The 27,697-nt window shown below is 40.0% G+C and overlaps 2 protein-coding genes across 3 annotated transcripts in view; one reads left to right on the top strand and one right to left on the bottom strand.

The window, feature by feature from the left end:
• LOC116574521 (ubiquitin carboxyl-terminal hydrolase 12-like) overlaps window positions 1-27,697 on the top strand; it is a 52,521-nt gene that overhangs the window by 3,077 nt on the left and 21,747 nt on the right. The window contains 2 exon segments of the mRNA XM_032315307.1: window positions 21,996-22,133; window positions 22,136-22,224. Of these exon segments, the coding sequence (XP_032171198.1) occupies window positions 22,013-22,133; window positions 22,136-22,224 (210 nt within the window). The 5' untranslated portion in view covers window positions 21,996-22,012.
• Window positions 15,800-16,884, bottom strand: LOC116574519 (E2F-associated phosphoprotein-like). 2 transcript variants are annotated; one of them, XM_032315300.1, is made up of 2 exons: window positions 16,494-16,884; window positions 16,310-16,381 (listed from the first exon to the last, which is right to left on the bottom strand). In XM_032315300.1, exons 1-2 carry the CDS (start codon window positions 16,845-16,847, stop codon window positions 16,310-16,312), a joined length of 426 nt encoding a protein of 141 aa, XP_032171191.1. In that variant the 5' UTR covers window positions 16,848-16,884. The 2 variants fall into 2 exon arrangements, with proteins under 2 accessions (XP_032171190.1, XP_032171191.1); XM_032315299.1 differs by having other exon boundaries at window positions 15,800-16,881.

Below are 27,697 nucleotides of genomic sequence, written 5' to 3'. Positions count from 1 at the left end.
TTGAAATTCCCTTTTTAATGAAAGGGAAACAAAGTTGCCCAAGGTCATAAGAGTTTTAAAATGGTTTTTTAACTTTTCCTATTTTGTGTCAGAATTTTTCATAACTAAATTTTGTATGGCTTACACCAAATGATCTCTTGATTCTTTGAGAATCCTTTAAATGCCTAAATATAAGTGGTCCAAATGTACAGGTATAATAAACTTTTGTAAATGCCTCCCTGTGTCTGTAAAGTATTTGTCAACTTCTGGCAGTGTTTAACTAGTATAGATCTACAAGGGCAAAATACAAGTAAAGGGTACATTCCCCAGGCTTGTGGAGGTAATTCTAGTAATTATGCATTATTAAAACTTTGGAAGAACTTTCTTTTAGAATTTTTAACTCTTTTCTGAATCATCAGCACACACCACAAATCTGTGTTGTAGGGTACTATTAGGTGGGTCCATGGTGAGTGTTCTACGCTATAGAGAGAGAGAGTAATACGGGTGACAAAGAAAGTTCCATTGAACACACCTGTGTGTTACTAAACACTAGTATGTAATTGTGATGTATGAGGTGGATTTCTTGTGTGATTTGAAGCAAGCTGTTTAAGTGGTGTGGGTGTTTCCTTTTTTGTTGGGAGTCCTCTCATGGGTGTGAAGCTTGTGACAGAATCAGCAGTCCCCACTCCACAGTGCCCCTCTCCTCAGAGGAGGCTGGCCATTTTCCCTGGAATCTACCCCTGTATTCTAGATCAAGTGCCTATGCTGCTTTTAGAAAGAGTCCATTGGGGCGCCTGGGTCATTAAGCATCTGCTTTTGGCTCAGGTTGTGATCTCAGTGTCCTGGGATCGCGCCTCGAATCGGGCACCCTGCTTGGCAGGAAGCCTGTTTCTCCTTCTCCCACTCCCCCTGCTTATGTTCCCTTTCTCACTCTCTCTCTGTCAAATAAATAAATCTTAAAAACAAAACAAAACAGTTCATTGACTTCCTGTACGGTAGGTAAGAAACTTAGCCCTCTTCCAGCACCATCCCTGCCCATTCTCTGGTATGGAATTCACCACTGCTTTATTTTTCCACATCCTTAATTTTCATTTATTCATTTTCATTAAATTTCATCCTTAATTTTCATTTATTCCAAGTCTTCAGCAGCGCTAAGAAATGCAAAAAGACTTCCTCAGTACCAGTTTGCACTGCATCAGCCCCAGAATGTTAACATCCCTCTGGAGCCCTGTCATCCTGCCGTGTGGCCTCTGCGTCCTTTTACCGTTACCCCGGACATCCCTTAGCTTCTCTCCTTCCCTGGATCCCCTCTTCTGCTTGGGGTTTTCCCTGCTTTGTGGAACGTGTTCTGTAGTAGCTTCTTTAGGGAGTGTGCACAGGAGGTGACTTTGAGACCTTGTGTATTTAAGAATGTTTTGGTTATTGTCAAAACTAGATGGAGATCCTAAGTTACAACCTTCCTTTAGAATTGTAAGGGGGTTACTCTGTGGACTTCTGGCTTCCGTTGACATCGGCAGGACTGATGCCCTTCTGATTCTTCATCTCTTCTGTGTGTGGCTTTTGCCCCTTAGAAAGATGTTTTGGGAGGCTTTCCTTTCAGAATGTGAATGGATAGCCAGTGTTCTGAAATTTCATGATGCATCTTCCTGTCTCCTGCTGTTGTTGTGGACATTTAGACCCCTAGACCCCATGATGCGGTCCTTCGTGTCTCCTGCTGTTGTTGGCTGTTTATCAACCCATTTAGACATATTTCATTTTCCTCAGTTCTAGAATATTTCTGATACCAGTATTTGGATAATTGCTTCCAATCAGTGTAATCTCTTTGTTCTTTTTTCATATAGTCTTAGTTGCATATTGAAATGCAGATTGATTCTCTGTTTTCCCTCCTTTTTCTTCCATTTTTTGATCATCTGATATTATTCTACATTTTGGACTATTGCCCTTTTTGGTCCAGTTCATTGCACTTTTTATTTCGTAGAGTGTTACCTTAATTTTTTTTATCTTTTTTTATCTTTTTTTTTTTCCATTCATGTTTTATTGGGCCCCTTTCAGCCTGGAGCTGGGCCCTCCGCTGCTGCCCACCCTCCCCGGCTCTGTCCAGTTGCCCAAGGGAAGGGCAGGGCAGGGCAGGCAGAAGGAAGGGGCTGGAGACAGATCTTTAGCCCTCTCCCCTCCCCCCGGGGGAGGGCCATCCCAGTCTCCAGAGCAGGCCCCAGGGCCACCAGTCCAGCCGCCCCCAGCCAAATCCCAGGTATGGGGCACTGGGGGCGGCCCTCAAGGCCGGGCCTCTGCGAGCTATGTGGCCGGCGTGTGCCCGTTGGCCAGTCGCCCAGCCGTCCGGCTCCGAGGGCCGTCAGTTGGGGCCGCCCCAGGCCTGGCAGCCGCGCCGTTCTTCAGCGGCAGGTGCTCGGGGACCGCCTCCCCGTCGCTCGAATCGGACTCCTCCACGTCGCTGCGCACGTCCTTCTCCATCCGGCCTTTCTTCACGAAGCTGTAGATCCTGCGGAGGATGAGGCACGACCAGAACACGCGCAGCAGCTGCAGCATCACCAGGAGGACGTTGAAGAAGTAGTAGCCGAAGAAGGGGCCCCACTTGGCGATGGACTCGTAGTAGGTGGTGTAGAGGATCTGCGTAGGGAAGAGCACGAGGCGAGTATAGAAGAAGGAGGTAATATTCTGTTTTTTTTCCCAAGATATTATTTATAATTTTTGTTGGTGAGGTTTTCTTATGCTTACTGGATTGTTTTGAGGTCCTCTCTCTCCCCCTCACTGTTTTAAACTCTGTCTTTTCTAATGGAATCTTTCCTTAAATTTCATTCATACATACAAGTGAGATTCTGAAAAACTGATTGGGACTTGGTGTACTACGGGTGGAGCTTGTCTGCTGTGGTTTCCTCTAGTGTGACCCTTGGCAGGCAAGTGTTAGAAATGGCTGCATCCCCTCACCTCCCATTCCAATGGCTGGAGCATTTCCTCTGGGACTCTTACTTGGTGCTGAGGGACTTTCAGTTTCTGTCAGAGGTAGCTTAGTTCAGGGTTTTGTTGAGCCCTCTGTTTTCTGTTTGGTGCCTCACTGCTGTCCTCTGCTGTCCTCAAGGGCTTTTGAACCGGATTCTTCTGTGCAGCTTCTGTGGAGACTAAACCTGCAGTTGAAAGAAAGGGTAAGTGTCATCTAGGGGTCTAAATGGTCCTTTTAAAAGACTTCTGACCAGACCGTGTTTTTAGGGGAAGCTCGACCCCTCCCCCCTTTTCTTGGCCTTTTGAGTTTTTGCTTAATATCTTCTTTTACTATCATATTATTGGGGTTTTGTGGGGAAGTGGGGAGTTGACTATTTAATTTCCCTGGTTTAACACGATCTGGGCCTCTTCTAACGTCTTAAGCATCCGTGCTTACGAGCAGAGGTGTCTGGTGATTGGAAGCCTGGTGTACATTCTGGCAATCCTGGCAAGGGCAGCACCCTAGCTGCTCCACTCCCATGAACTCCTTCCCTACGGCTCCCACCCGGATTCGGTTCACGTTCTTACATTGACGTGTGTCTAGAATTGTGTCTCAGAAGGACCCATTTTCTTCAGCAGAGGAATGTTTTATATATTGAAGGCTGTTTTACCTTTAATCCTCTCCAGTTTAAATATTTCAGTCTCTCCGTTTTGTGTCTGACTGTAACTTTTTCTGTAGATAGACTCAGAACAACTAAAACAACATCCTTGAGAAAATTTATTATAAAATGAGTTCTGAAATTAGTCTATTTTTTAGTTATGCTGTTTTTTCTCTGGTATATTGCTTTGTGTCAGCTGTGGAAAAAAAAAAGAAAAGGATTTCTAAGAAGGTTTTATTTTTATTATTATTCTCCATGGATCAATCAATCCAAATTAAAAGGGTGGTATTTGTGCTTCTCCCTGAAACTGACTAACTGATACTGAGTAACACCCGAGAGAAGCAGGAGGGAGTGGAGTTAGTAAGAGATCTTTAGAGCAAGCTTTGTCTTTTATCCCTTCCAGAGACTCATCTAATGGGTAGAAATGTAGTTTCTGATCTCTGTCAATGAAAAATTGGGATCTCTGAGGTAGCCAGCGCTCCAACTATGAAAGATTGATGAACACCTGAATTATATTGAGAAATTAATTGGTGGTCAGAGTAGATGCAGCAGAACTAGTATAGTGTTTAACTCTGTGATTTAAACTTTCAGGCTACCTTCCGACTGTCTTCTATACTGTTAACTTTATTCTATAGGTCCTGTTTTGCAGCTCTTAAAATATCATCACTCTTTCTCCCCCCCCCCCACCCCCACGCCTTCTTCCTTTTTAAGAAATTTTTGGAGTTAATCACACTATAGGAGTCCCTTAAAAATGAAGGGTGGAGCTTTGTGGGGGGAGGGTAGGAGAGGGTAGCTTATTTAATTCAGAGGTAACATTGTGACTTTTTTTTTCCCTCTCAGTACCTGTCTACAGGATAGTTAGTGTTGAAACAACACTGGAATGTAACTGCTTTAAGAACTCTGGTTTATCTTTTCCAATAATTGAATTTTGTTAAAATGAGGCACACATGTATTTTCTTTCTTTTATCAGTATGCTCTTAGCTAAGTATGCATTTTCAAGGTTTATTTTAATTGCTTCTAACAAAAAGCTTACACCAAGAAGGGTTTCTATCAGAACTGCCTGTTTGGAGCCTTTTTGTGACTGGCTTTTTTTGTGACTTTTTGTGAGTGGCACAATCATTCACTACCATTTGCCTTTGGCAAATAGTAAATGTATTTGGGCACTTAGAAAATCAGACTTTTTTTTTTTTTTTAATGGACAGAAGAAAAATAACCGCAGTTTAATTAACTGGTAGAAAATTCAACATAGGGGTTACTTTCCATATTGTTACTATAACCTATTTTCCATTACTTTCAGTTGCAGTTATCTTTTTTTGGAAGAATATTTTCACAGAGGATCGCTTTGATGGCAGTTCTTTCTTACTATTCTGATGTCTGTCACTGTACTTTACGTAATACATTGAGTGGGGATTTCCTGTTGGTTTAATTCTTGTGAATGCTTTAATATTTCTGATGTTATTAGAAAGCAGGAGGAATACTACTGTGGAGTGGGGGTTCAGAAACTATCTTGAGTAGGCAGGGTAGCCTTTTGAAAGCTTTCTGTTGCAGCAGAATATCCTGCTTAAATGTCACCTTTATAGGGTCAGCTAACTTCTTTGAAAATGAATTGTTTTGATCCAATGAACCAGATTGCCTTTTTCCCCTTGTATCTTTTAGCTAGTGAGTACTTCTTTTTGTATGTAGATAGAAAAGGGGTGATTTCAGTTAGCAGTATCTCTTTTCTACTTTTGTACAGTCTACCTTTTTAAATAGTCTTTTCTCATTGTTTTATGATATGGTTCTGTATTAATTTTCTAATACAGTAGGAGCCAACAGACATGTCGCCTCAGCAAATCTATTTGTGAGGTTACAGTGGAAGGTGCTTTTCCCTAAGATCTTTGTTACGAAATAACAGTTTAGTTCCTAGACCACCTTACAAAAGGCTTTTTACACCTGAATCGCTAGTGGTCATTGGTTGGAATTGGTCCAGGGGACAGGAGCATTGTGAAGAACAGTGACAAATAAAAATGAAACTTTCTTTCCATTTGCGGGTTATAAAACGACATCCTCAAGAATAAAGTTGATTACGCAAATGTCTTGGTTCTGTTTTTGTTTGAATTGATTGTCATTTTGTTTCTCTCCACCTGATGGCCATAGGCTACTTGAGGGTTAGATTATCAGAGATCCCAGAGAATGTTTACATTAGATCCGAGAGAACAGCTGTGTCCCAAGTCCTCTGCTGAGATTGGATCAAGTGTCCAGCCCTGTGGCAGGGTCTGTGAAAGGGTTTGTGATTGACAACCTTGCAGAATTTATGTAGAGAAGTTATTTTCTGTAAGAAAGGGTGGGACAGCGGAGTTAAGGGGTATGTGGTGAGGAATGCATTTCCACTAGCACATGGAAGGACACTTTTAGATCTGGTCCACTTGGCTGTGGTGAGACTGGTGAGTAGGGGCATGTTGGGTACAGTGTTCCAAAACAGGGCCACCTAAACAAACTGTAGTAGGGGAAGAGGGTCTTTCCTTAGAAGGGGATGTTCATATCCTTAGAAGAGGATAGGCATCATCATCACCAGCCTCCAGCACGGGGGATAGTGGAGCATTTAAACATTTTAAAACTTTTTTTTTTAGGCGATACTGTTAACATAATGGTGGTAAACACCAGTAGTCTCCAAATGATATATGTCAGATGAACGATTGGGCTGTGGAAAGGAATACAGAATCACTAATGTTTATTTTTATCTAAAAATGAGAGCGAAGCCTTACTAATTCTTGTTTTTAAAGATTCTTTTATTCATTTTATAGAGAGTGTGCACACCCAACCGGGGCTGGAGATAGCTGGGTGGGGGGGTGGCAGAGGGAGAGGGACTTCCCGCTGAGTGTGGAGCCCGCGGAGGGTGGAGTCCGGAGGGTGGCGTCGGATGTGGACCTCCATCCAGGGACTCTTGAGATCATGACTTGAACTGAAATCAATATAGTCAGATGCTCAGTTGACTGAGCCACCCAGGGGCCCCAGCCTTATTAATTCTTATTAAATGTTTGATACTAGTATCCACACTCTATCCATGTGTGAAGTGGTCCTATGTCACTTCAGGTTCCATAGCACCAAAGAGTTGACAGTGTAACTGTCTCTTATTCATTTATGTTTTTATAAACTAGTACAATTTCAAGGTAGATTTAGAGATGATACGATTTAATTTCTGTTAATCTAATTTTTCAAAATGGTCAAATGACTTAAAAAGATAGTTTCAAAAATAACAGTGCCGTGATGAAGGCCAGGGAACTGTTGTTAGTGCTGCAGGTGGATTATTAGTTTAGTTCTTTTCAAGATTTTAGAAGGTGGGCCCTGTGTTACAAACCCCGTTTACAGCCGAGGACGCGGATAAGCGGAGTGGCGTGGCAGTTTCCAGAGGTCAGAGAGCAGAAGCACACTTGGACCTAGACAGTTTGCTTTCAGAGCCTGTTCGCTTCGATGCTGAGCGGTGCTGCTTTCAAGGCCCATGATCACTGCAGTGAATTCAAACAAATTTGGTAGATAGGATGGAGAATTTAATTTCGAAAATACAGTAAGGCCGTAAAGGAAACTTTCCCCCTTGGACCTGTCTATGCATCTGTGTATCTATCTTTGATTGCCATTAAAGCCACATACAGAAATAACTGAACATAAACTCAGACCTGCAATCGAATATTAAAATCTGTAGCCCACAGTTTATCACAAGGTGTACTTTGTTTCATTGCTGTCACTTAAATATTAATAATTTTTAGTGAAAACAAAATTAATGTAAATAAGAAAAATTTTACATATTTACTTTGTCTCAGTCACATTTGTTACACAGTTGACTGTTGAACGACACAGGTTTGAGCTGTCTAGGTCCATCTATGTGCAGTTTGCTTCTTTTTTTTGGTACACAGTATAGTATTTTCTTTTATGATTTTCTTGATAGCATTTTCTTTTCTCTAGCTTACTTTATTATATATAATACACATAACATAAAAAATGTGTGTTAATTAATTATTATAGGTGAGGCTTCTGGTAAGCGGTAGTCTGTTATTAGTGAAGTTTTTGGGAAGTTGAAAGTTACACACAGACTTTTGGCTATGTGAGGGGTTAGCACCCTTAACTCCTGCACTGTTGAACGGCTGACTTTATGTAATGTATATTTTTATGTATATAAATTTACATTTTATAAAAGTGTATTTTCATGTATATTATGAACCATATAATTTTTATTTGTATTTATTAGGGATGTGTGTTCAAGATAATCTTAGTGATGGGGCTATGATAAAGATTTGTGGAGGGGGCATTTATCTTAAAACTAGGAACAAAAGGCAGTAGAGGATGTCATTGTGTTCAGTAAGCAACTGAAAAAATCAATGCTCAGACCTTGAGGAGAGTGGAGGCTTTTAAAAATTTGCTTCCCTTTATTTTGAACCTGGTTATACCTTTGATCTTCAAAACAAGCTGAGAAGACATAGGGTAGGTTTCAACCCTTAAAGCCATGTCTTTTTTGGAAATCGAGCATTCAGAAACAGGAGTGTGGGGGAAATCATCGCAGACAATCTTTTGCATGAAAGCTACACACTAGAGAGATACATTTTTAGGTTTTAGGAACTTGGAGGAAAGTTACTGTCAGGGAAGCTGAAGACACATTTTCAGAGTTATGAATAAGATCGAAAGTTACTGCTTGTTCTGGAGAAATTGTAGTAGTTTCAAGCTTTGATTTTTCTTTAATGGGATTGATGAAGATCAGTGCAAGACCATAAGAGAAGACTTCAGAGAACTGATTATAATGTTACTCATTGCCTTATGTTCAGAAGATGAGCAGGAGTCTACCTCCCAGCATTCTGTACAAAAGAATAGACTCCCTCTGGTTCCTTAGCTTATCATTCCATTTGCTTCTTTTTTTATAATTTGGTCAACCTTTATTACAAATTTTTCCAATATACTGTGAGACGCTCTCTTTTGCTTTTACCTGCTCTGTGGAAGTCATTCAAATCCCTGTTGCGTATTCTTTAACAGAAGTGTCCAGTGATGGAGAGTGACTCTTCCCTCTGATGGCAGAAGCATAGTTTGTTGGTCATTAGCTTCATTAGACTGTGATACAAATACTAGTATTTTTCAGACTAATTAATACTGAATAATCGGTAAATTAATCTCAGTAATATTGTAGATTCTACTGCAGGTGTACTTAGCCCCCGGATAAGCTTTATTAAAGTATATCCAGAGTTACATTTATCAGTAGTATCAATGCATCATCTCCTTTTCATCTACTTCTTTTAGCATTTACCTAGAAAGCCTTTAAAGCACTTGTTTTTATGGAAACCACTTCTTGGCTCTGACCACCAATAGGAATGTAAAAATCATATATTCTCATTGGGTCTCATGTTCTATTCTTTTTTTTTTTTTTGTGGTATTGTTTAACTCATTTCTCTGTTCCTTAAATATCTTGTAAATTGGTAGATAGGTCTAGACATGTGATTGAAATTTAGTAGTTTAGAAAAATGTAGTACTTTTGTTTTTTAAGACAGGAATTCTTCCTAAGAGTTGCTACATATTTTTGCAAGAGACAAAGATTTGGCTGTTCATTTTTATTTTTATTTTTATTTTTTTTTAAAGATTTTATTTATTTTATTTGACAGAGACCACAAGTAGGCAGAGAGGCAGGCAGAGAGAGAGAGAGAGAGGAGGAAGCAGGCTCCCTGCTGAGCAGAGAGCCCGATATGGGACTCGATCCCAGGACCCCGAGATCATGACCCGAGCCGAAGGCAGCGGCTTAACCCACTGAGCCACCCAGGCATCCTGGCTGTTCATTTTTAATTTGTAGTGCACTGGGGCTTCAGATAGTTTTTCAAGTTCCCATCAGCCACTAATGCTTTTGGTATCCATTGATAATTATTTCCTACTCCATTATTTGTAGTCATTTCTTCTGAATTTATTAGCTGGATTTATTCTATAAGCTGGAACTTCTTCATCAACTCTTTAATTCCCTGTGAACTATTGTTCTTACAAGAAAGACAAGATAAGGGGCAGCTGGGTGGCTCAGTTGGTTAAGCAACTGCCTTCGGCTCAGGTCGTGATTCTGGAGTCCCAGGATCTAGTCCCCCATCAGGCTCCCTGCTCAGTGGGGAGTCTGCTTCTCCCTCTGACCCTCCCCCTTCTCATGCTCTCTTTCTCAAATAAAAAAGACAAGATAAGGGGCACCTGGGTGGCTCAGTCAATTAAGCATTCAACTCTAGATTTTGGCTCAGGTCATGATCTCAGGATCCTGTGATCAAGCCCCTTGCCTGGCTCCATGCTGGGTGTGGAGCCTGCTTGGGATTCTCTCTCTCCCTCTGCCCCTACTCTCTACCCCCGTGCTCATGTGCTAGCTCTCGGGGCTGGGGGGAAGGAGGGAACAAGATAAAACTTTGATGTTCTCCTTTTATATATGAGTTTACAGCATCCATGGAGTCTAATGAAAGGTTTTATAAAATATCATTATTAATTCATAAATATTTATATGATTAATGTGCTTTTTATCAATTTCAGTATTTCTTTTTAATGAAATTTGGCTCTTGAATCGGTACAAAATATATTCCAAGCTGATCTACATTTGTATATTTCCTGTCCCGGACCTAGTGTAGCCATATCTGTAAGACATCCTAGTTCCTTTTTGTGGGAAAAAGGTTCTTAAAGACTACAATCTGTGTGCCAGGGAAACTTGTTGCTGCTAGGCCTTTCAGTGGATAGAAGTTGAAAACACACACACACACACACGAGTTTATACTAATACTTTAAATTCCAATTTAAGGGGTGCCTGGGTGGCTCAGTGGGTTTAAGCCTCTGCCTTTGGCTCAGGTCATGATCTCAGGGTCCTGGGATCAAGCCCTGCATTGGGCTCTCTGCTCAGTGGGGAGCCTGCTTCCCTCTTACTCTCTGCCTGCCTCTCTGTCTACTTGCGATCTCTGTCAAATAAATAAAATAAAATCTTAAAAAAAGAAATTATTAAAAAAAAGATTTCTTTTTATTCTTAGACTATTTAAATACGCATGGATAGTAAAAACTCCATGTTTTAAAGTTGCTCGAACTAATTTTTTGTGTAGTTCTCCCACGGACTGGATAAACATTTAGCTGTCACTGATCTCTGTTTCCTTTCAGCTTTAGGAATTTCTTTTTTTCCTCTGAGATATTTTCTATTTAATTTAGTTTAAAAAAAGATCAGTGCATAGTAAATATTTTTAAAAAGGTACTTTGATTCCTCTCTACTCTTCCTCTTTCTCTATAACCATTTTTATTAGTTTTTAATTTATCCTTCCTGGTTTTTAAATATAAGCAAATGTACATGTCAAACAAATGTGTTTGACATTACCCTTAAAAAAAAAATACTTACTTTTAGAGAGAAAGTGTGTGTGCAAGTTGGGGTTGGGTAGGGCAGTGGGAGAGACAATCTCCAGCAGATTCTCCGCTGGGCACAGAACCTGAATTGGGGCTCGATCCCACAGCCTGATACCATGATGAGATCAGCTCCTGAGCAGAGACCAAGAGTCTGGTGCTTAACCCTCAGAGCCACCCAGGCACCTTGACACTGCCCCTTAAAACAGTCTCCTCTGCCTAGGCTTTTTAGGTTAGTGAGGACGTGACCTCACTGCATGGTAGTGCTGTGAGAAGTGTCCTCTTCCCTCTTCTTACACTTTCAAAGTCTCCCCACGTCCTCATCAATCAACTTACGGGTTGTCAGCTCGCGTTGGGAACCAGTGTCTGTTAGTGGGAAGGGAAAAGGAAGACAATGAAATGTTGATCAAATTGTGTGTCATTGTCTCATAAGGTAGGATTATTTTCCCCCATTATTAAAGAGGAGGACGTTAAAGTTCAGTAGGCTGTAGTTACACACGGCTGGTAAGAAGTCGGTTCATGTGGAGGATTCAGTGCACCTGAAGTCTGTAATATATCAAGAGTGATGTGCAGGTATCTCAGCATTTCAGTGGTGGTTGTGCTAGCATACTGAAAAGTTGTTGGTGTTGTTCTTTTTAAGATTTTTATTTATTCATTTACTTGAGAGAAAACACAGTGTGGGGGGATGGATGGTAGGAGCAGAGGGAGAAACAGACTCCCAGCTTGGCAGGGAGCCTAATGTGGGGCTTGATCCCAGGACCCCAGGATCATGTCCTGAGCAGAAGGCAGACACTTAACCGACTGAGCCACCCAGGTGCCCTTGAAAATTTTTAATCTAACATTTCAGAGGGTCTCATTTTATTTTGCTTTTTATTATTAATATTGTTTAGATTTTAATTTATTCATTGGAGAGAGAGCAAACATGAGTGGTGGGTGGCGGGGGCGAGTTGGGGGGAGGGTCAGGAGGAGAGGAGGGAGCACATTCCCCACTGAGCAGGGAAGCCTGATGCAGGGCTCAGTGCTAGAACCCTGGGATCATGAACTGAGCTGGAGGCAGACGCTTACCAACTGAGCCACCCAGGGACCCCTTGTTTTTATTTTTTGATGGCACTTAAGAATCTGATAGAAAACCTCACTTTTGTATTTTTTCAAAAGAATTTTTGAGAGTTATATTTTAAAATGTATAATATATGAAATGCTTAATATCTACAATGTAACAATGGGAATTGAAAAAAGAATTATAAAGAAGTCTAAGCCTTTTAAGTACTCTTACTGTTTAAACTGTATAGTTTTTTAAATTAGTTTTCATGAAGGCCAAATTTATTGCATATATTTTCCTTCAGTTTTAACCTGAAACCAATGCCTGGAGCATCCGTTTAATGTTCACATGGCAGATTAGCAGTCAGAATAATTATTTCTACTCTCAGATACCTTGTAATTTATGAGGACCATAAATTCCCTATCTTCTCTCTGTTTTCTTAACTATACATGGAAATTCGTTCTCTTGAAAATGTGTTGCCCCATATTTAACAAGTTTTTTTTTTTTAGTTTGGGAATACCTGCTACTGTAATTCAGTTCTTCAAGCACTTTATTTTTGTCATCCATTTCGGGAAAAAGTTCTAGCATACAAGAGCCAACCTAGGAAGGAGAACCTTCTTACCTACCTAGCAGACCTCTTCCATAGCATAGCCACTCAGAAGAAGATTCCTCCTAAGAAGTTCATAACAAGATTACGGAAGGAAAATGGTAATTCTTCTACTTCTGAATGTATTCTTACGTACCAGAAAGGGTAAATAATAGCACACCACAGTTCAGCAGGCACTGACTGAGCATCTTCTAAGACTGAAAGTATGTTAGCCATGGAAAAACCAAAGCTGACGTTCCTGTCTTGAAGGAAGTGCTAGTTCAGTGAGGGAGGTAATCACACAGTAATTAATATGAGGTATGATTAATGTTGGAAGTATGTTCTACAAAGATTACATTCTGTATGCCAGGAAATGAGAAATGATAAATTTTTTATTTTATTTTACTTTTATTTTTATTTATTTTTTCCTGCTTGGCTCTTCTATGGAGAATAAAGTTGGGTGTTCCTCCCATTATCTGTTGTTTTTGTATTTTCATGTCTCTTTCATGTCTGTTTCATGTCTGTTTCACGTCTGTTAACCCATTGGATCTTTACACTACCCTGATTTAGAGAGCATGTGATCTCTCCCACTTTAGCCCTGCAAAGAATAGAGGCTAAAAAGCTTTCCAGAAACTTTTTGGCTTAGGGTAGGTGTAGGTGGTTTTAACTCCACAACCCCCTTTTTAAAATAGTTACTGATTAAGCCTGTCTTCTCTTTTCTCTCTTCAATGTTTTTCTTTTAGATTTGTATAATGTTCACAGCAGGCCCAGAAGTCAGATGTTATTACCTCATTTTATATGAAATAGTGGATGCTCAGAGGAGTTAAAATGACTTACAAGGGTCCCATACATGTTTCTGACATCTAAGTCCCATATTCTTTCTGCTGTGTTATGTTACCTCAGAAAATTCAAGTAGGATTTATCTATTTTTTTTAATTTGCATTAGTTTTTTTTTTTTTTTTAAGATTTTATGTATTTATTTGACAGAGATCACAGGTAGGCAGGAGAGGCAGGCAGAGAGAGGAGGAAACAAGCTCCCTGCCAAGCGGAGAGCCCGATGCAGGGCTCGATCCCAGGACCCTGGGATCACGACCTGAGCCAAAGGTAGAGGCTTTAACCCACTGAGCCACCCAGGCACCCCTCAAGCAGGATTTAAATCACATGTAGAATTCTGGGTTTTGTTTGATGTAGCCAGTTTAATCATTGTGGAAATAAAATTGAGTGGTATTTTTAGTTTGATTTATTATCAAAAGATGCTCACAGAAATAAGATTTGAGACGTCTTTAAGATTGGTTACCCAACACACCATTGAATAATGCTGTCCTTAACTGCATGGACACTGTTCATTATCCCATGAACTGAGATAAGCCTGGGTCATATCCAGTGTCCTGAAACGTAAGAAGACACTGAGATAACATGGCAATAGGCTATTATTCTTGAATCTGATTCACCTGTTAAAACATTTTGTTCATTTCCTCTGTAAACAGATACAAAGCAGTTGATCATTCATTCACAAAAACAAATCTTTTTGTATTTTCCCTATGAAAGCCAAACATCTCTCTTAAGTTAGAAATCTATGTAGTATCTTCTGTTTTTAAGAACACCAAATACAGCTCAGTTAGAGTTTGGTTGAGTGATTCAAGTCCCTTAAGTCATTTTGTCTGTATTGGTATGAAACTTCAGGGATTGTGTCTTGGTAGAAAATTCATGTACATGGTACTTGAACATGCCATCTTTCTCGGTGATTTTGTTAGTATTTTAGAAATGGTCAGCATCAGAAACATGAAACACAGAATACACAGTATTTTCTTTTTCAGTGAATAGTGCACTTTTCTTGACCATATTATTATTATTTTTTAAAGACTGATTTATTTGAGGGCAGCGAGGGGCAGAGAAGGAGAGAGAATTTCAAGTAGAATTCCTGCTGAACGTGGAGCTGGGCGCTGGGCTCAGAAGCAGAGCCTGGTCTCACCACGCTGAGATCATGACCTGAGCCAAAATAAAGGGTTGGATGCTTAACCAGCTGAGCCACCCAGGAGCCCCTTGAACCTATTCTTTTTTTTTTTTTTTTAAGATTTTATTTATTTATTTGACAGAGATCACAAGTAGGCAGAGACGCAGGCAGAGAGAGAGGAGGAAGCAGGCTCCCCACTGAGCAGAGAGCCTGGTGCAGGGCTTGATCCCAGGACCCTGGGATCATAACCTGAGCCGAAGGCAGAGGCTTTAACCCACAGAGCCACCCAGGTCCCCCGACCCTATTCTTTAATCTATTGTATGTGCTCTTAGTTTGGGCTGCTGTAACGAAAGTACCATAGCCTGGGTGCCTTAAACAAGAGACGCATGTTTCTTGCAGTTCTGGAGGCTGAGACATTCTGGAGTAACATGCCGGCAGCTTCAGCGTCTGCTGCGGGCTGTCTTCCTGGTTTACACATGGCTGCCTTCTCGCCGTGCTCCGCATGAAGAGAGAGAAGCAAACTCGCTCATGTCTCTTCCTAAAAGGACACTAATCCCAGTCTTAAAAACCTAAAGGTAATCCCAAGGCTCCACTTCCAAAGAGCAGCACATTGGGGGTTAGGGTTTCAACATGGGACTTTGGGTGGACGTACATGCCTATGGTCCTGAAGTGAGCAGTGGCTTTTTAAATTTACAGTAAGTCACGCTGCACACAGAGCTCAAGTTACTGTGTTTTGAAAGTTGTGTCTCTGTGGCTTTCTACGTTTGTTTGTGAAAGCTGGAATGTTTTTGCAGTGTTTATATTTTTTTAATAATTCAGTATTTTCTGAAAAATTTTTAAATGTTTTGGCAGAGTACATTGTACAGTAGACTTCTTTTGTTTGATGAAATTGATTCCAGGGTGAATGTTCCAAACTTATGCTCTCATAGTTTTGTTTCATTTTTCTATACCTCAGAAACAATATTTAATGGAAAAGCATGTTTATTATTTGATGTTGCTGGCATTTGTATGAAGTACAGTTTTGCCTTTTGATTTTTCTTCCTGGTAATTTTGTAGAGAAGAGCATACAAGTTAAAGAGCATTTAATGGACTATCCATTGCTTAACTCTCCTTCTGACCTTATGTTTGCTGGGGTTTTTTGTTTGTTTGTTTGTGTTTAAATCTATGGCACAAATGGATATTGTCCATTTCAGAATTTCCACTAACTTTGACTGTTGGATTGTTGTTCTTTTTTTTTTTTAAATTCTAAAGAGCTTTAATATATAAAAAGCCCCATAGTTTCCAAATTCCCCTCAAAAAGGGAATGAATAATGAGTCCCATCAGAGCTGGGGAAAAAATTTTAAGGGGGTGGAGAGATGAAGGCTGACAATCATTCTCTTTCAAAAAGATCAACAATGTGTCCTCAAATAACCGCTCAGAAGGAAAAGAACTGTCCATATTTGCCTTACATACGGTATTGGGCAATTAAATGCCAACTTAGCTATTTAAGAATGACTTGCTAAAACATTGAAAAAATGAAAGACTTCATCCTTGTCATAGACTGCCACTTCAGTGGAACATTCGGTGCACATGACTGGGTGGTAGAGTTCTTCTGCTTGTGCCTCTGCTGGCTCTGCAGCATCCTCATGGCTGGACCTCATCTTCTTAGGGCCTCGCCTTTTCTTCCTGTTCTCTGGGATTTTGTATCTTAGAACCTCCTCTTTGTTGACAGAACAATTCATCACAAACATTGCTCTATACTGAGTTTTGTAGGATTCGTGCCTTTGGCAATCAAGACATAGTGTGGTCATGCAGGCAGGGCAATTCAAGACAGCATCACTATTTGGAACAGGCTGCTGTTGTTGATGTGGCCTCTGTATTCCAAAACCATGGTAGCCTCTTCTCTGTGCATCAACCCAGGCCTGATCTCTGTTCTCTTTTTCAGGATCATAAAGTAACTCATCATTTGTTGGAATCCTGTGTCGCTTTTTCTTCTTCTTCTTGGTCACCTGTGTTTTGTCTTCATCCTCAGAATCAGAATCAAAATATATATCATCATAGTACTTTGTCAGAGCTGTTCCAACTTTTCCAGTTCCCGAGGAAGACCCTGTTTCCAGAGAGGATAACTTGTCCTCCATTGTTTTTATGGTAGAATTTAATTCGGCTTCCATTTCTTTTTCAAATTCATCTTCACTAGATGATTCACTTTCTCCAGTAAGACATTCTCTGATGAGTTTTCGTTTTTGGTCAGGAGTTCCATGTAAAAGCACATCCACTTCATCTTCAGAACTGCTCAAAGCGGGTTCTTCGTGGCTAGGCTCTTCTACCGCGTAGGGGTCATAGTCCTCCTGGAGCCGGTTCATGGTGGCCTGCACCCTCGGACACCGACTACGAGCCGCTGCACAGCATCTGTTTACTCCGCAGGTGCCCCAGCTAAAGCGTGGGCCACTCCACTTCCTGGATTGTTGTTCTTAAACCAGTTTTCTTCCATGGTATGCTGTAAATAAACACGTCATGTTTTGTACTTGCAGTCGATAATTAGCTCCATATTATGTTAACCGCTGATACTTTATATAGCTAATCATTTCGATATTACTTGGGAAGAAACTGTTTTAATTTCAGTAATGGATTTTTGCTTTTAAAATTTTAATTCATGTTCCCTAACCATAGCATATAAGAACTGTAGCATAGAACTTTTACAGTGTGATAAGACTTGCTCCATAAATGTGTTCTCCCTAATGATGGGAAACTAGCTGAAAGTTTGAATTGATTAACTATTATATATTTAGCTTCTGTTGACGGCCAGAAACTAGTGGAGAGGACCAATAGTCAGGTAATTTAATGTGTTATCTCCATGAAAAAAAAATAAAATAAAACATGGAAAGGGAGTTGATCAGTTATGTTAGTTCAGAGAGTTGAAGTGAGAAGCCATTGGAAAATCCGAGGCAAACTCGTTCCAAGTGGATAGAATCGAAATTGCAGTTGCCCTGAGTGCTTGAAGGATGACAAGAATATTCATGTGGCTGGAGTGGAGTAAGAGCAAAAGGGCAAAGGCCTAGAACTTGGGCTTTAATTTGAAAGCCATGGTGAGCCATTAGGGTTGCTGAGCAGGTGGGTGATGTGTTTCGATCTGGCTGCTGGGTGGTGTGGTAGCATGAGCAGGCATGGGCCGCATGGAAGCTAGCCAGGAGGCTGTTGCACTAACCTAGGTTAGAAGTAAAGCCCTCTGTTCTACACTGCTAACTTCCCATAGCCACTCTACCATTCTAGAAGACTCAAAACACAGACGGATGAGCTACTTGTGTGCTAGCTAGCAGTGACTTGGCTTGGGATCACTTCTGGGGGGCTTGAAAGTCCCATCAGCTGGCATGTGTAGCTGTGTGCTCTGACTCACTGGGTCTTAACAGCACAGGTAGTTCATGCTATTGTTTGGGCCCAGATTTCTTCCCATGTTGTCGTAGCTGTTTCCGCCCCTGTTGTTCATTTGGTAGTTCGTTCATTCATACAACGCCAAGCACATCTAAATATGTGGCAGTCATTGTCCTGGGTGCTGGAGATACAGCAGTGAATGAGACAGAAAAGATCCTTATTCTCAAGAAACCTGTATGTACCTAGCGATGCTTCAGGTGATGCAGAGAGATACTGATATAAATATGTAAGAATATATATTTAAGGATTGGTCTTCCTTAAGTGAGGAAATAATTACAAATAACACCTGTTAAATAGATGTGAGTGAATAATTCCCATGTTCATTTTAATCCTGTTTCTCCAAAAGAGCGTAAAAGATTTTTGTATTAAGGAAAGCTAACTATTTCTGAATTATGAAGAACACATAACATTTTTACACGTTGATTTAGTTTCCCCCCCTTTTTTTTGCATTAATGTTGTAGCTATTTGGGACTTTAATAATTTATACCTTTCATGTTCATTTATTTAATAATGAAATTGTCCCATTAGACTGTCAGTTCCATGATGAGGGGAAGCCTTTTGTTTTTGCTCACCATTATATTCCCAGCATGTAATCTAGTTCCTGGCACGTAGTAGGTGCTTACTAAATATTGGATGAGTGAGTGAGTGAATGAGTGAATTTGTTTAATTTGCCAAAGCAACTTTGAAGCCCACCTTTCCCATCATGCTACTTAGCAGAAAAGAAAGCAAACCATAAGGAAACCAAGATTTTAGAAATTAAGTGTACTACATTTTACGGGTCTTGTCTGTGGCCATTTAGTTGATGTTGTTTTGCTGTTTATGTGGTGCTGGTTGAAGTTTTTAAATCTGTATTGACTACTCAGGCATAGCGAGAGTCTGGCACATTTACCATAATGTTTATAAAAAAATGGACTGCAAATTATTTTAAATATTTCAACAAAATGCTTTAAGAGTATTTTCTGGTTTACTCTATATCTCATTTCCAGAGTGTTCAAGTCAGTTGAGGTATGTCTGTGAATGTGAAGTCCTTTGTTCTGTGTTAAAAGAACATCTAAAAAAAGTTGTTTCAAGTTTTAAAAAAACAAAAGTATTTGCCTATTTTTGCTTTATAAATTATTTTGAAAGACATTCATAGATGCTAAAATAACTTCTAACAGGAAAAAAAATGAGACTTCTTATTGTTTACTGTTTTTTCTTAACCAGAAGTTTTGAAATTTATATCTTTTTAGTTATTTTCTAATTTTATAGTTTATTTTAAATATTCACAGCCAAAATACATTCATTACAACTTTGGTTAGGGGGTGCCTGGGTGGCTCAGTGGGTTAAGCCTCTGCCTTCGGCTCAGGTCATGATCCCAGGGTCCTGGGTTTGGGCCCCGCATTGGTCTCTCTGCTCCTCAGGGAGCCTGCTTCCTCCTCTCTGTCTGCCTGCCTCTCTGCCTAGTTGTGATCTCTGTCAAATAAATAAATAAAATATTTAAAAAAACCCAAAACTTTGGTTAGAAAAAACTTGATTTCATGGGAAAGAGACTACTTTAGACTGTGGCATTGAGCCAGCATATAGAGAGCCAGCAAATAGACTAAATTGTTCATATCTCACTTTAACTAGGCCCTTAGAGTTTTTATAAAATATTTTTATCGTGCTCTCCCATTATCCTTCCTTTTAGATTCCTCGCTGACTTTTCCAATTTGTGCGTATCTTCCTTGAACACTAATCAGCTCTAGCCTATTTCCTTCTTAGCAGACATGGGTGGTTCTTTTGTGACCTGGTGATAGAAGAATAAGTGAGAGATAAAAGGGGACTTTTAAGGGTGTCCTGTACACTTCTAGAAGCAGCCCAGACACTCAAAGTGTCAGGGTTGGTGAAGGAGTCGGGATGGACAAAGAGGCCACGAATCAGGCCTTCAGGAGGTGAGGGGAAGTTGACAGATGACCACAGAAAGAAGGAGGTTCAGGGTAGTTTGGCCAGACCTTAACAGCTTTTTTGACTGAGGGTGAGTTTTTCATATGCAAAGCGAAGTGTAATGATTTAGAAGTGGCTGCAGGGAGCTCAAAAATGCCAGAGGCTGAAAAGATGGGGAGTTTAGAGCAGAACGTTGTTTCTGGAGGGAACAGCATAAAGGGTTGAGAAAGAAGAAAATCCCAAGGATGAGGAAGGAAATAAGGAACAATAAACGACTCAGAGTAATAGAGGATGGGAGAGTGGGGTTGGGAGGTAGACTGGTATTTTCAGGGATGAGGCATCATTGCACTGAGAGGCAAAGTGAAAGGTGATTGACTTCAGTTACCCCAGCCTTGCCTAGACCCGTCCAGCGGTGGAACCATCTAAGGGTTCTGACCATGACTTGGTTTGTCTCAGGAAGATAGAGTAGACAGCTGGGAGGTTTTGCAGTGAGCTGTGTCAGTGTCGGGAGTGACACACAGACTTCTGCCGGCAACAGGGGATGGGGAATGGTGTCACAGTCTCTTGGATCTGTCCCTCATGGGCAAAAACCACTGGACACACAATACCAAATTATCATCAGTTAAATGTTAACGCCACAAAGGCTAATGCAGTATCTCTCAGGACTCAAGGCTTTCATTGTTCTTAAACATAAAGGGCTTGTTTGAGGCTAATCAAATCCCTCAGGACAAGTTTACAGAAGAGAAGTGGGGAGTGGCTCTTACTGCATTAGTATTATTGAGTTTGACTTGGACTCCAAGAAGGAGGTTTAATAAATTGCCTGTGACATTCATGTAATGAAAGGTCAAACCATCCTAGGAACCCAGATAGTCTTGCTCGAGCAGCTGCACCTTACATCTGAGGCTCCTTACAGGTCTTTTTGACACCAAGAGTGAAATGAGTCTTTATTTGTTTTGACTGTACCTCCCAAATCCACATTTTTCACTAGTTCCCATTCTGTTTGTACAGTAACTTTGCAAGAGAAGATGGTATTCCGTTTTCCAGACCAGAAAATCAAGGCCTTTTTGATTACCATAAGATTGAACATTTTCTCACATTATTTAACTTTTTGAATTCTGTTTCTATAAATTGTTGATTTCCACACTTGGTATTTCCTTTTGTATAAGCTCTTAATGTGTTGAAGCTGTTAATAGTTTTTATGTTTTTTTTTTTAAACCTTTTCAGTGATGTCTAATGCACAGAAACTTAATTTTATGCAGTCATAACTGTAGCTCTTCAAAAATGTAATTTTTTGTTCTTTTTATCTTAGACTTTGCCTAAGTTTTGTTCCTAATTTGTTGTCTTTTATTTGAAAAATGTCAGCTGTGATATCTTTGGAATTTATTAAATGTGCCTTGAGTTTCTAAAGGTAAAATATTGCTGGCCAGGTCTTCTCAGTGTGGTGATCGCTGAGCAGCAGGTGCCAGTTGTGGGGCAGGGCCTCCCTGGGCAGGCTGCTTTGTATGCAGCTGGGCTGCTTGGGGACTGCCTGCTTTGTGTCCTGGGCCTGCCACTTCCTGGCGGCATGACTTTCCCTCTCTGATCCCATTCCCTCATTTGGAAGATGACAATAACATAGTCACAGAGTTGTTAAAAAGATCACCTGCAACACTGCCTGTGAAGTCCTTACCTTTCAGTATCAGTGGTGTGATGTCCAGTGCTGGGTATAAAGCAGTTCATGTTAGTGACTGTTTTTCGGTGATATTTTTTCATTTGTATAGTTACAGGGAACATTTCACAGAGTTACAAAATCTCACTTTTAGAGATTATCTGGATTGAATAGATCATTTATGATACCGATGTTTCCTATACCTGACTGCAGATCAGAGTCCCCTGGAGGAACTTTGGAAAGTTCCAGGTTCCAGGCCTCACCTCTGACTGAATCCCTAGGATGCATGGCCCACAATTCTCGTGGATCACTTAATATTGTTGCTTTAAAAAGAAGATCCTCATTTGTCTTAACTGTATTTTCTCCAAGTTTAGTCATATGTTTTTGTGAAAGATAATCTGTTTCTTGTACATGACTGACAATACCAGACGTTTGTATTTAGTTCTGATAGAATATTGGATATTTGTTTTACATCTAGTTTTAATCAGGTTATTAATTTTGAAGTAATTCTCTAATATATTTTTATTTTTAGAACTTTTTGACAATTACATGCAGCAAGATGCCCATGAATTCTTAAATTACCTGCTAAATACAATTGCTGATATTTTACAAGAAGAAAGAAAGCAGGAGAAACAAAATGGCCGTTTACCTAACGGTAATATTGACAATGAGTCAACAACAGCACACCAGACCCAACGTGGGTTCACGAGATTTTTCAGGGAACACTGACAAATGAAACCAGATGTCTTACTTGTGAAACTGTGAGTATGTCATAAAATTTTGTATAGAGCAGATTTAATTCATTTTTATTAAAACTTCCTAGAGATGGAGTGTGAGAGATGAACATGACGGTGGTAATTTCTTAGGTGTAGCATAAATGAATGATCGAAGCTGTACTTGCTCTCGTACTCGGTATGCTCTGTAGTAATGCTGCTTATAAACAGTGAGTACCTGAGCTGACCGAAAAATACTTACTGCAGTTTGGACCGTAGTTCACCCTTGAACAACAGGGGCTTGAACTGCATGGGTCCACCTATTTGTAGATTTTTTTTTTTTTGTATACGTATAGTACTGTAAATGTGAGGTTTTTAAAAATAATTTTCTTAACGACACTTTCTGTAGCTAACTTTATTATAAATACATACTATGTGTACATACACAAAGTGTGTGTTAATCAAGTTTTATGTTATCAGTAAGGCTTCTGGTCAACCGAAGGCTCTTATAGTTAGCTTTTTGGAGACTCAGATGATTTTCAACAGTGGCAGCGTGGGTAGGAGGTTTCGGTACCTGTCACCCCCCCCTGCATTGCTCAGGGGTCAACTGTATTTGTTTTTATTTCCGTGTAACAGGCCATAGAGTCATGTTCTGGAAATTGTACATCTGTGTCTTACTTAAGTCCATAAGAAACTTACAGGTCAGGGAGGTACATTAATTTGTTTTCCCTTTTCCTGAAGTTGTGTTTATTGCTGATTGTTGGAATAAAAACTAAAGCATACTGTGTACACTCAAGCAGGGGAAAGTACCCACTGCTGGATACTTCGTAAAGCGGAGCAGTAGGGAAGAAGCCTGAAAATGGATTTTATGTGGGGTCAGATAGCCCAGTCCTTTCGTAGTATCATTACCTTCTTAAGACATTTACATTTTTAAGCAATATGTCCTTTAAAAAAAAAAAATCTAACATTTCTCATAATGAGTTTATCTGATGTTTCCTTCTAACTGAGACGCAGGTATGCATTCTTGGCTGGAGTGATTCAGTTAACATGTCTTTCTCAGAGTCTCACGTGTGGGCACACAATATCCGTCTGCCTCTCGTTGGTAAAATTTTGATCTCTCATTCAAGGTGTTGTTCACTTTCTCTGGTTGATAATGTCTTGTTTTTATGGCTTGGTAAAGGCAGTCTGTGGGGAGACACAAATATCTTGTTCATCAGAATCTCCCGCAACATTTAGCACCCTCAGGTCCAGTCCTACTGTGATGGTTCTACGACTAGTCTTTAATAGCACAGAAGAGTAGCATCATCCATTGGAAAAGAGAATTCACAAGCAAGAAAAATAAGACAGATGTTTTATGGATGTTTGGAAGAATAGCATGGTTACTTGTTTGTCTAAATCAGATAAACATACCTAGTATGTTGAGTGAGGCTAATAGGAAATTGTATTTTTTAATTAATGGACTTCAGAAAAATTGAGTAGAAAGTACAGAAAGTTCCCAACTCTCTCTCTCTCCTTTCTTCCACTTTCCCTTTGATTCATGTCTGGTATTAATGAGGTACATTTGTTGCAGTTGATGGACCGATAATGATACATTATTATTATTATTATTTTAAGATTTTATTTATTTATTGGACAGAGAGCACAAGTAGGGGAAGCAGCGGGCAGAGGGAGAGGGAGAAGCAGGCTTTCCGCTGAGCAAGGGGCCAGATGTGGGGCTCGATCCATTCTGGGATCGTGACCTGAGCCAAAGGCAGATGCTTAACCGCTTAACTGACTGAGCCACCCAGGCGCCCCATGACACATTAACTAAAATCTGTAGTTCATATTTTGAGTTCAGTCTTGGTATTGCCTGTTCTGGGGTTCCATCTGTTTTGACAAATGTATAATGACACGTGTCTGTCATTAAAGTATCATACAGAGTAGTTTCACCCTTTGCTTCACAAATTCATCCCTCCTTCCTCTCCAAATCCCTGGCAACCCCTGATCATTTTACTGCCTCCACAGTTTTGACTTTTCCAGAATGTCATATATTTGGAATCATAGAGAAGTAGCTTTGTAGCTCATTTCTTTTTATCACTTAATTATATTTCATGATGTGGATATTCTGCAGTTTATCCATTCACTTATTCACTTATCCATTCACCTGTCTCCCAAGTTTTGATAACTATTGCTTTGTCTGCTCTGGGCCTTGGGCTTCTCCATATAAACCATAGAATCACACAATATTTAAAAACTAGCATTGTCCACAAGATAGTGTGCTGTGATTTCAAAGGGGATTGCCTTGACTCTGTAGATGAAGTTGTGAAAAACTGACGTCTTCACAGTCTTGAGTCTAACTGTCCATTTAAATGGACTGTACATTTATCTACATCTTCTTTGATTTAGAAAGAAATCATCTTGTAGTTTTCATGTTGATCTTGTACATATTTCATTTTGTTATTTGTATAGATGAGTGTGGGTTTTTTTTGTTTGTTTGTTTTTGGCTCTAATGTAAGCAATATTGTAGTTTCTTTCTCGCTCTCTCTCTCTCTCTCAAGGCAAATGGTGACTGTTTTGGTTCCACCATGAATTAAAAGATAGGGTCTTTAAGATTTTTTTTTTTTTTTAAATTTGTCAGAGAGAGAGAGAGTGAGCGTGAACACAGGCAGACAGAATGGCAGGCAGAGGCAGAGGGAGAAGCAGGCTCCCTGCCGAGCAAGGAGCCCGATGTGGGACTCGATCCCAGGACGCTGGGATCATGACCTGAGCCGAAGGCAGCTGCTTAACCAACTGAGCCACCCAGGTGTCCCAAGATAGGGTCTTTAAATAGAACCATGACCTATACCAATTAATGATCTATTGACTGTTGATTATGCACTGATCTGTTTAATTATAATCAGGCATTTGGAAAATGATAGTTGTCAGTAGTATAACTTTAGTTAACGAAGGACACAGTAGTAATAAATAAAATTCTTTTGTGGAAATACATTTTTATTGGTGACCCTCTCTCACATCAAGTGAAAGAGGTATAATTGAGTGTTTGAATATATTAACATGCTGTGAAGATGTTTTTGGGTTAGAGTAAGGATTATTGCTCACTGCTGCAGCCATTAGTTAATTGTAGTAAGAGTTTGGGCAATGTTTGATGGCAGGAATTGGTCTCAATACTCATATTTATTCAATCTAACCAACTCCATTTGTTTTTTAACACAAGTTTTGTAGATCTTATAAAGAAGCATTTTATTGGAGCTGAGTTCTAAGTAAATATATTGTCCAATTATTAGAGCAGTGTTTTGCTTGGAATAATAGGTATAATCAGAGAACTTGACAGTTGCTTTTGATGCTTATGATGGAGTTTGGTCTGTGTTAGAAGATATGTATAATTCATCCTCTTCGATAAAACAGAAAATAATTAAATTTGTTTAGTATGTTGGGAAATGCAGTAATAGGTGAAGCTGGCAAAGTAGATTTGGGAGGGTCTGGGGATACTGTGATATAAGGTCTTTGAAGTTTATGTTACAGACTGAGGATGATGGGAGTGAGGATTAGATGGAGAAAGTGATATCACCCATTCTTGTTTTGCTCAAATATTTATTAATTTTACTTGTAATGGATGGATAGTGATCCTTCCACCCATTCCTCGTTAGCTAGGTCCTCCTGTGGTCTGCAATATGTATTTGCAGATAGTCTCCCAAGAATTAAGGGTATGAATTGAGAATATTTCCTCAAAATCTCAATCGTCCTCTTGCAGACTCAGTAAATGATCATTAGTACCATGCCTTTATCAAGTTCAGCTAGAGGAATGAAATTGAGAATTTCTCAGAATGAATATATAGCATTTGTTCATTTAGTTTCGTACAACTATTTGAGTACCAACTATGCCAGGTAGAAGATGGGTAGAGGTTGGCGGAAGATGAGTAAGACCTTAATTCTGATCTCAAGATGCTCACAGGTGAGCATGCAGGCTTCCAAGAGATAGGTAATTCCAGTACAGTATGTTGTAGTTCAAGTAAGCCTGAGTCTGTGGGAGTCGGACAACAGTGGAGCTGACCTATCCAGGTGGGAGTGGGACGGAGTTGTGCAGGTTCAGAGTGGGCTTCCTGGAGACAGTGTTCATATGGCAGATGTTAGTAACATAGTGGTTAATGTCGCAGTTGGTAGAAGATTGGGTTTCTGTAATGGCACCCTCTTCTTGTGTTCTTCTGTTCTTTGATGCTTTCTTCTGGTCCCATTCTTTCTCTGCTATTAATCCTTCAAATGTGGGCTTCCTCCAGGCTTTTGTTTTGGGCTGCTTGTCCCTCTGCCTTGGGTCATGTTCCATTTTGTTATCGCCTGTGCTAATGACTCCCCACCCACATCTCTAGCCTATAGGGCTTTACTGAGTCTTCCACATCCTGGGTGTGACCTGACGCTAGGACGGGGAGTCCAGCAACAACCAGACGTGTTTACCAACACTTTAAAGAGTTAAATACTGTCCCACTTGGTAGTTTCCCAGTACCAACAGAACTGTAAATCCAAACGTAGTAACTCAGATATATCCAGGTGATCCAGAACAATCGTTATGTCAAAGTTTGTATGCTATAATAAAGATCAAAATCTAAAATGAAGACCCCTGAGGCCGTGCCTGAGAACCACAAACCTCATTTTGAGAAACACCAGACTCTCTAATCTTTATTTCTCTTTAGCCTACACATAAGGCCCTGCTCAGTCTGGCTTTCGCCTGTCTGTCCCATACTATCCCTTGACATCCTACCCTTCTTCCTCCCAAAATGGGCTGATTCTTTTTCCTTAGCACCTCATGTTCCCTTTCCTCTCTCTGTGATGAGTCTTTCTTTTTCTCTTTTTCACTGAATCTTTTGAGATCCAGATCATTTCCCTCGTGGTGTCCCTAGAATGTGCATACATGTACCCATAGCTACTCCTGTTTGCGTAAGTACATAGTTGTACAGCCACGTAATCTGTCACAAGTTAATGATGCTGATCTTATAAAATTGATGCGCCAGTGAAGCAGGAAGGCATTTACTGCACTGGGCTTATAGCCCTTGTGTGTGAGAGGTACAGTCAAGAGATCTCCTGTTGTGTGCTAACCTTAAGCATAGAGTCTTTGAAGGGAAGAGCTAGGAAAATCGATGTCTGAAGTTCTGTCCTAATCCAATTCAAATGAATAAGTAATAACTTGAATTTTTTTTAATCAGATGAGTTACCCATAATTCAAACAGAACTTTATGTTGGATTTTATTTTTGAAGAAGAAGAAGGATTGAAGGAGTTCATCGATGAAGACTATAACTTGGTCGTCAGTGAAGATTGTAATTTGGCATTTTAAGCAAAATTATTTCCTTGAATAATAAAACAGCACAGGTTTGATGCCCTTTGCCAAGTGTCCCCATTTAGTCTTAGCCCGTGTTTTTTTTAAGAATTAGTATATATGGGCAGTTTGTTTCTTGTTTCACCGTAATACCAAGGTTTTGGAAAATGATGTGATTTCCCATCCTCATCTTTGCCGGAAAGGGAATCAGTCACAGGTGGACTTTGCTGTTTCGC

Source organism: Mustela erminea, chromosome 15 (assembly GCF_009829155.1).
Source record: "Mustela erminea isolate mMusErm1 chromosome 15, mMusErm1.Pri, whole genome shotgun sequence".
Lineage (NCBI taxonomy): Eukaryota > Metazoa > Chordata > Mammalia > Carnivora > Mustelidae > Mustela > Mustela erminea.
Note: the sequence above shows the minus strand (reverse complement) of the source record. Positions and strands in the feature narration are given on the sequence as shown.

Coding starts and splice junctions, on each gene's coding strand:
- LOC116574519 (XM_032315299.1), bottom strand. CDS start 16,847: ATGAACCGGCTCCAGGAGGACTATGACCCCTACGCGGTAGAAGAGCCT.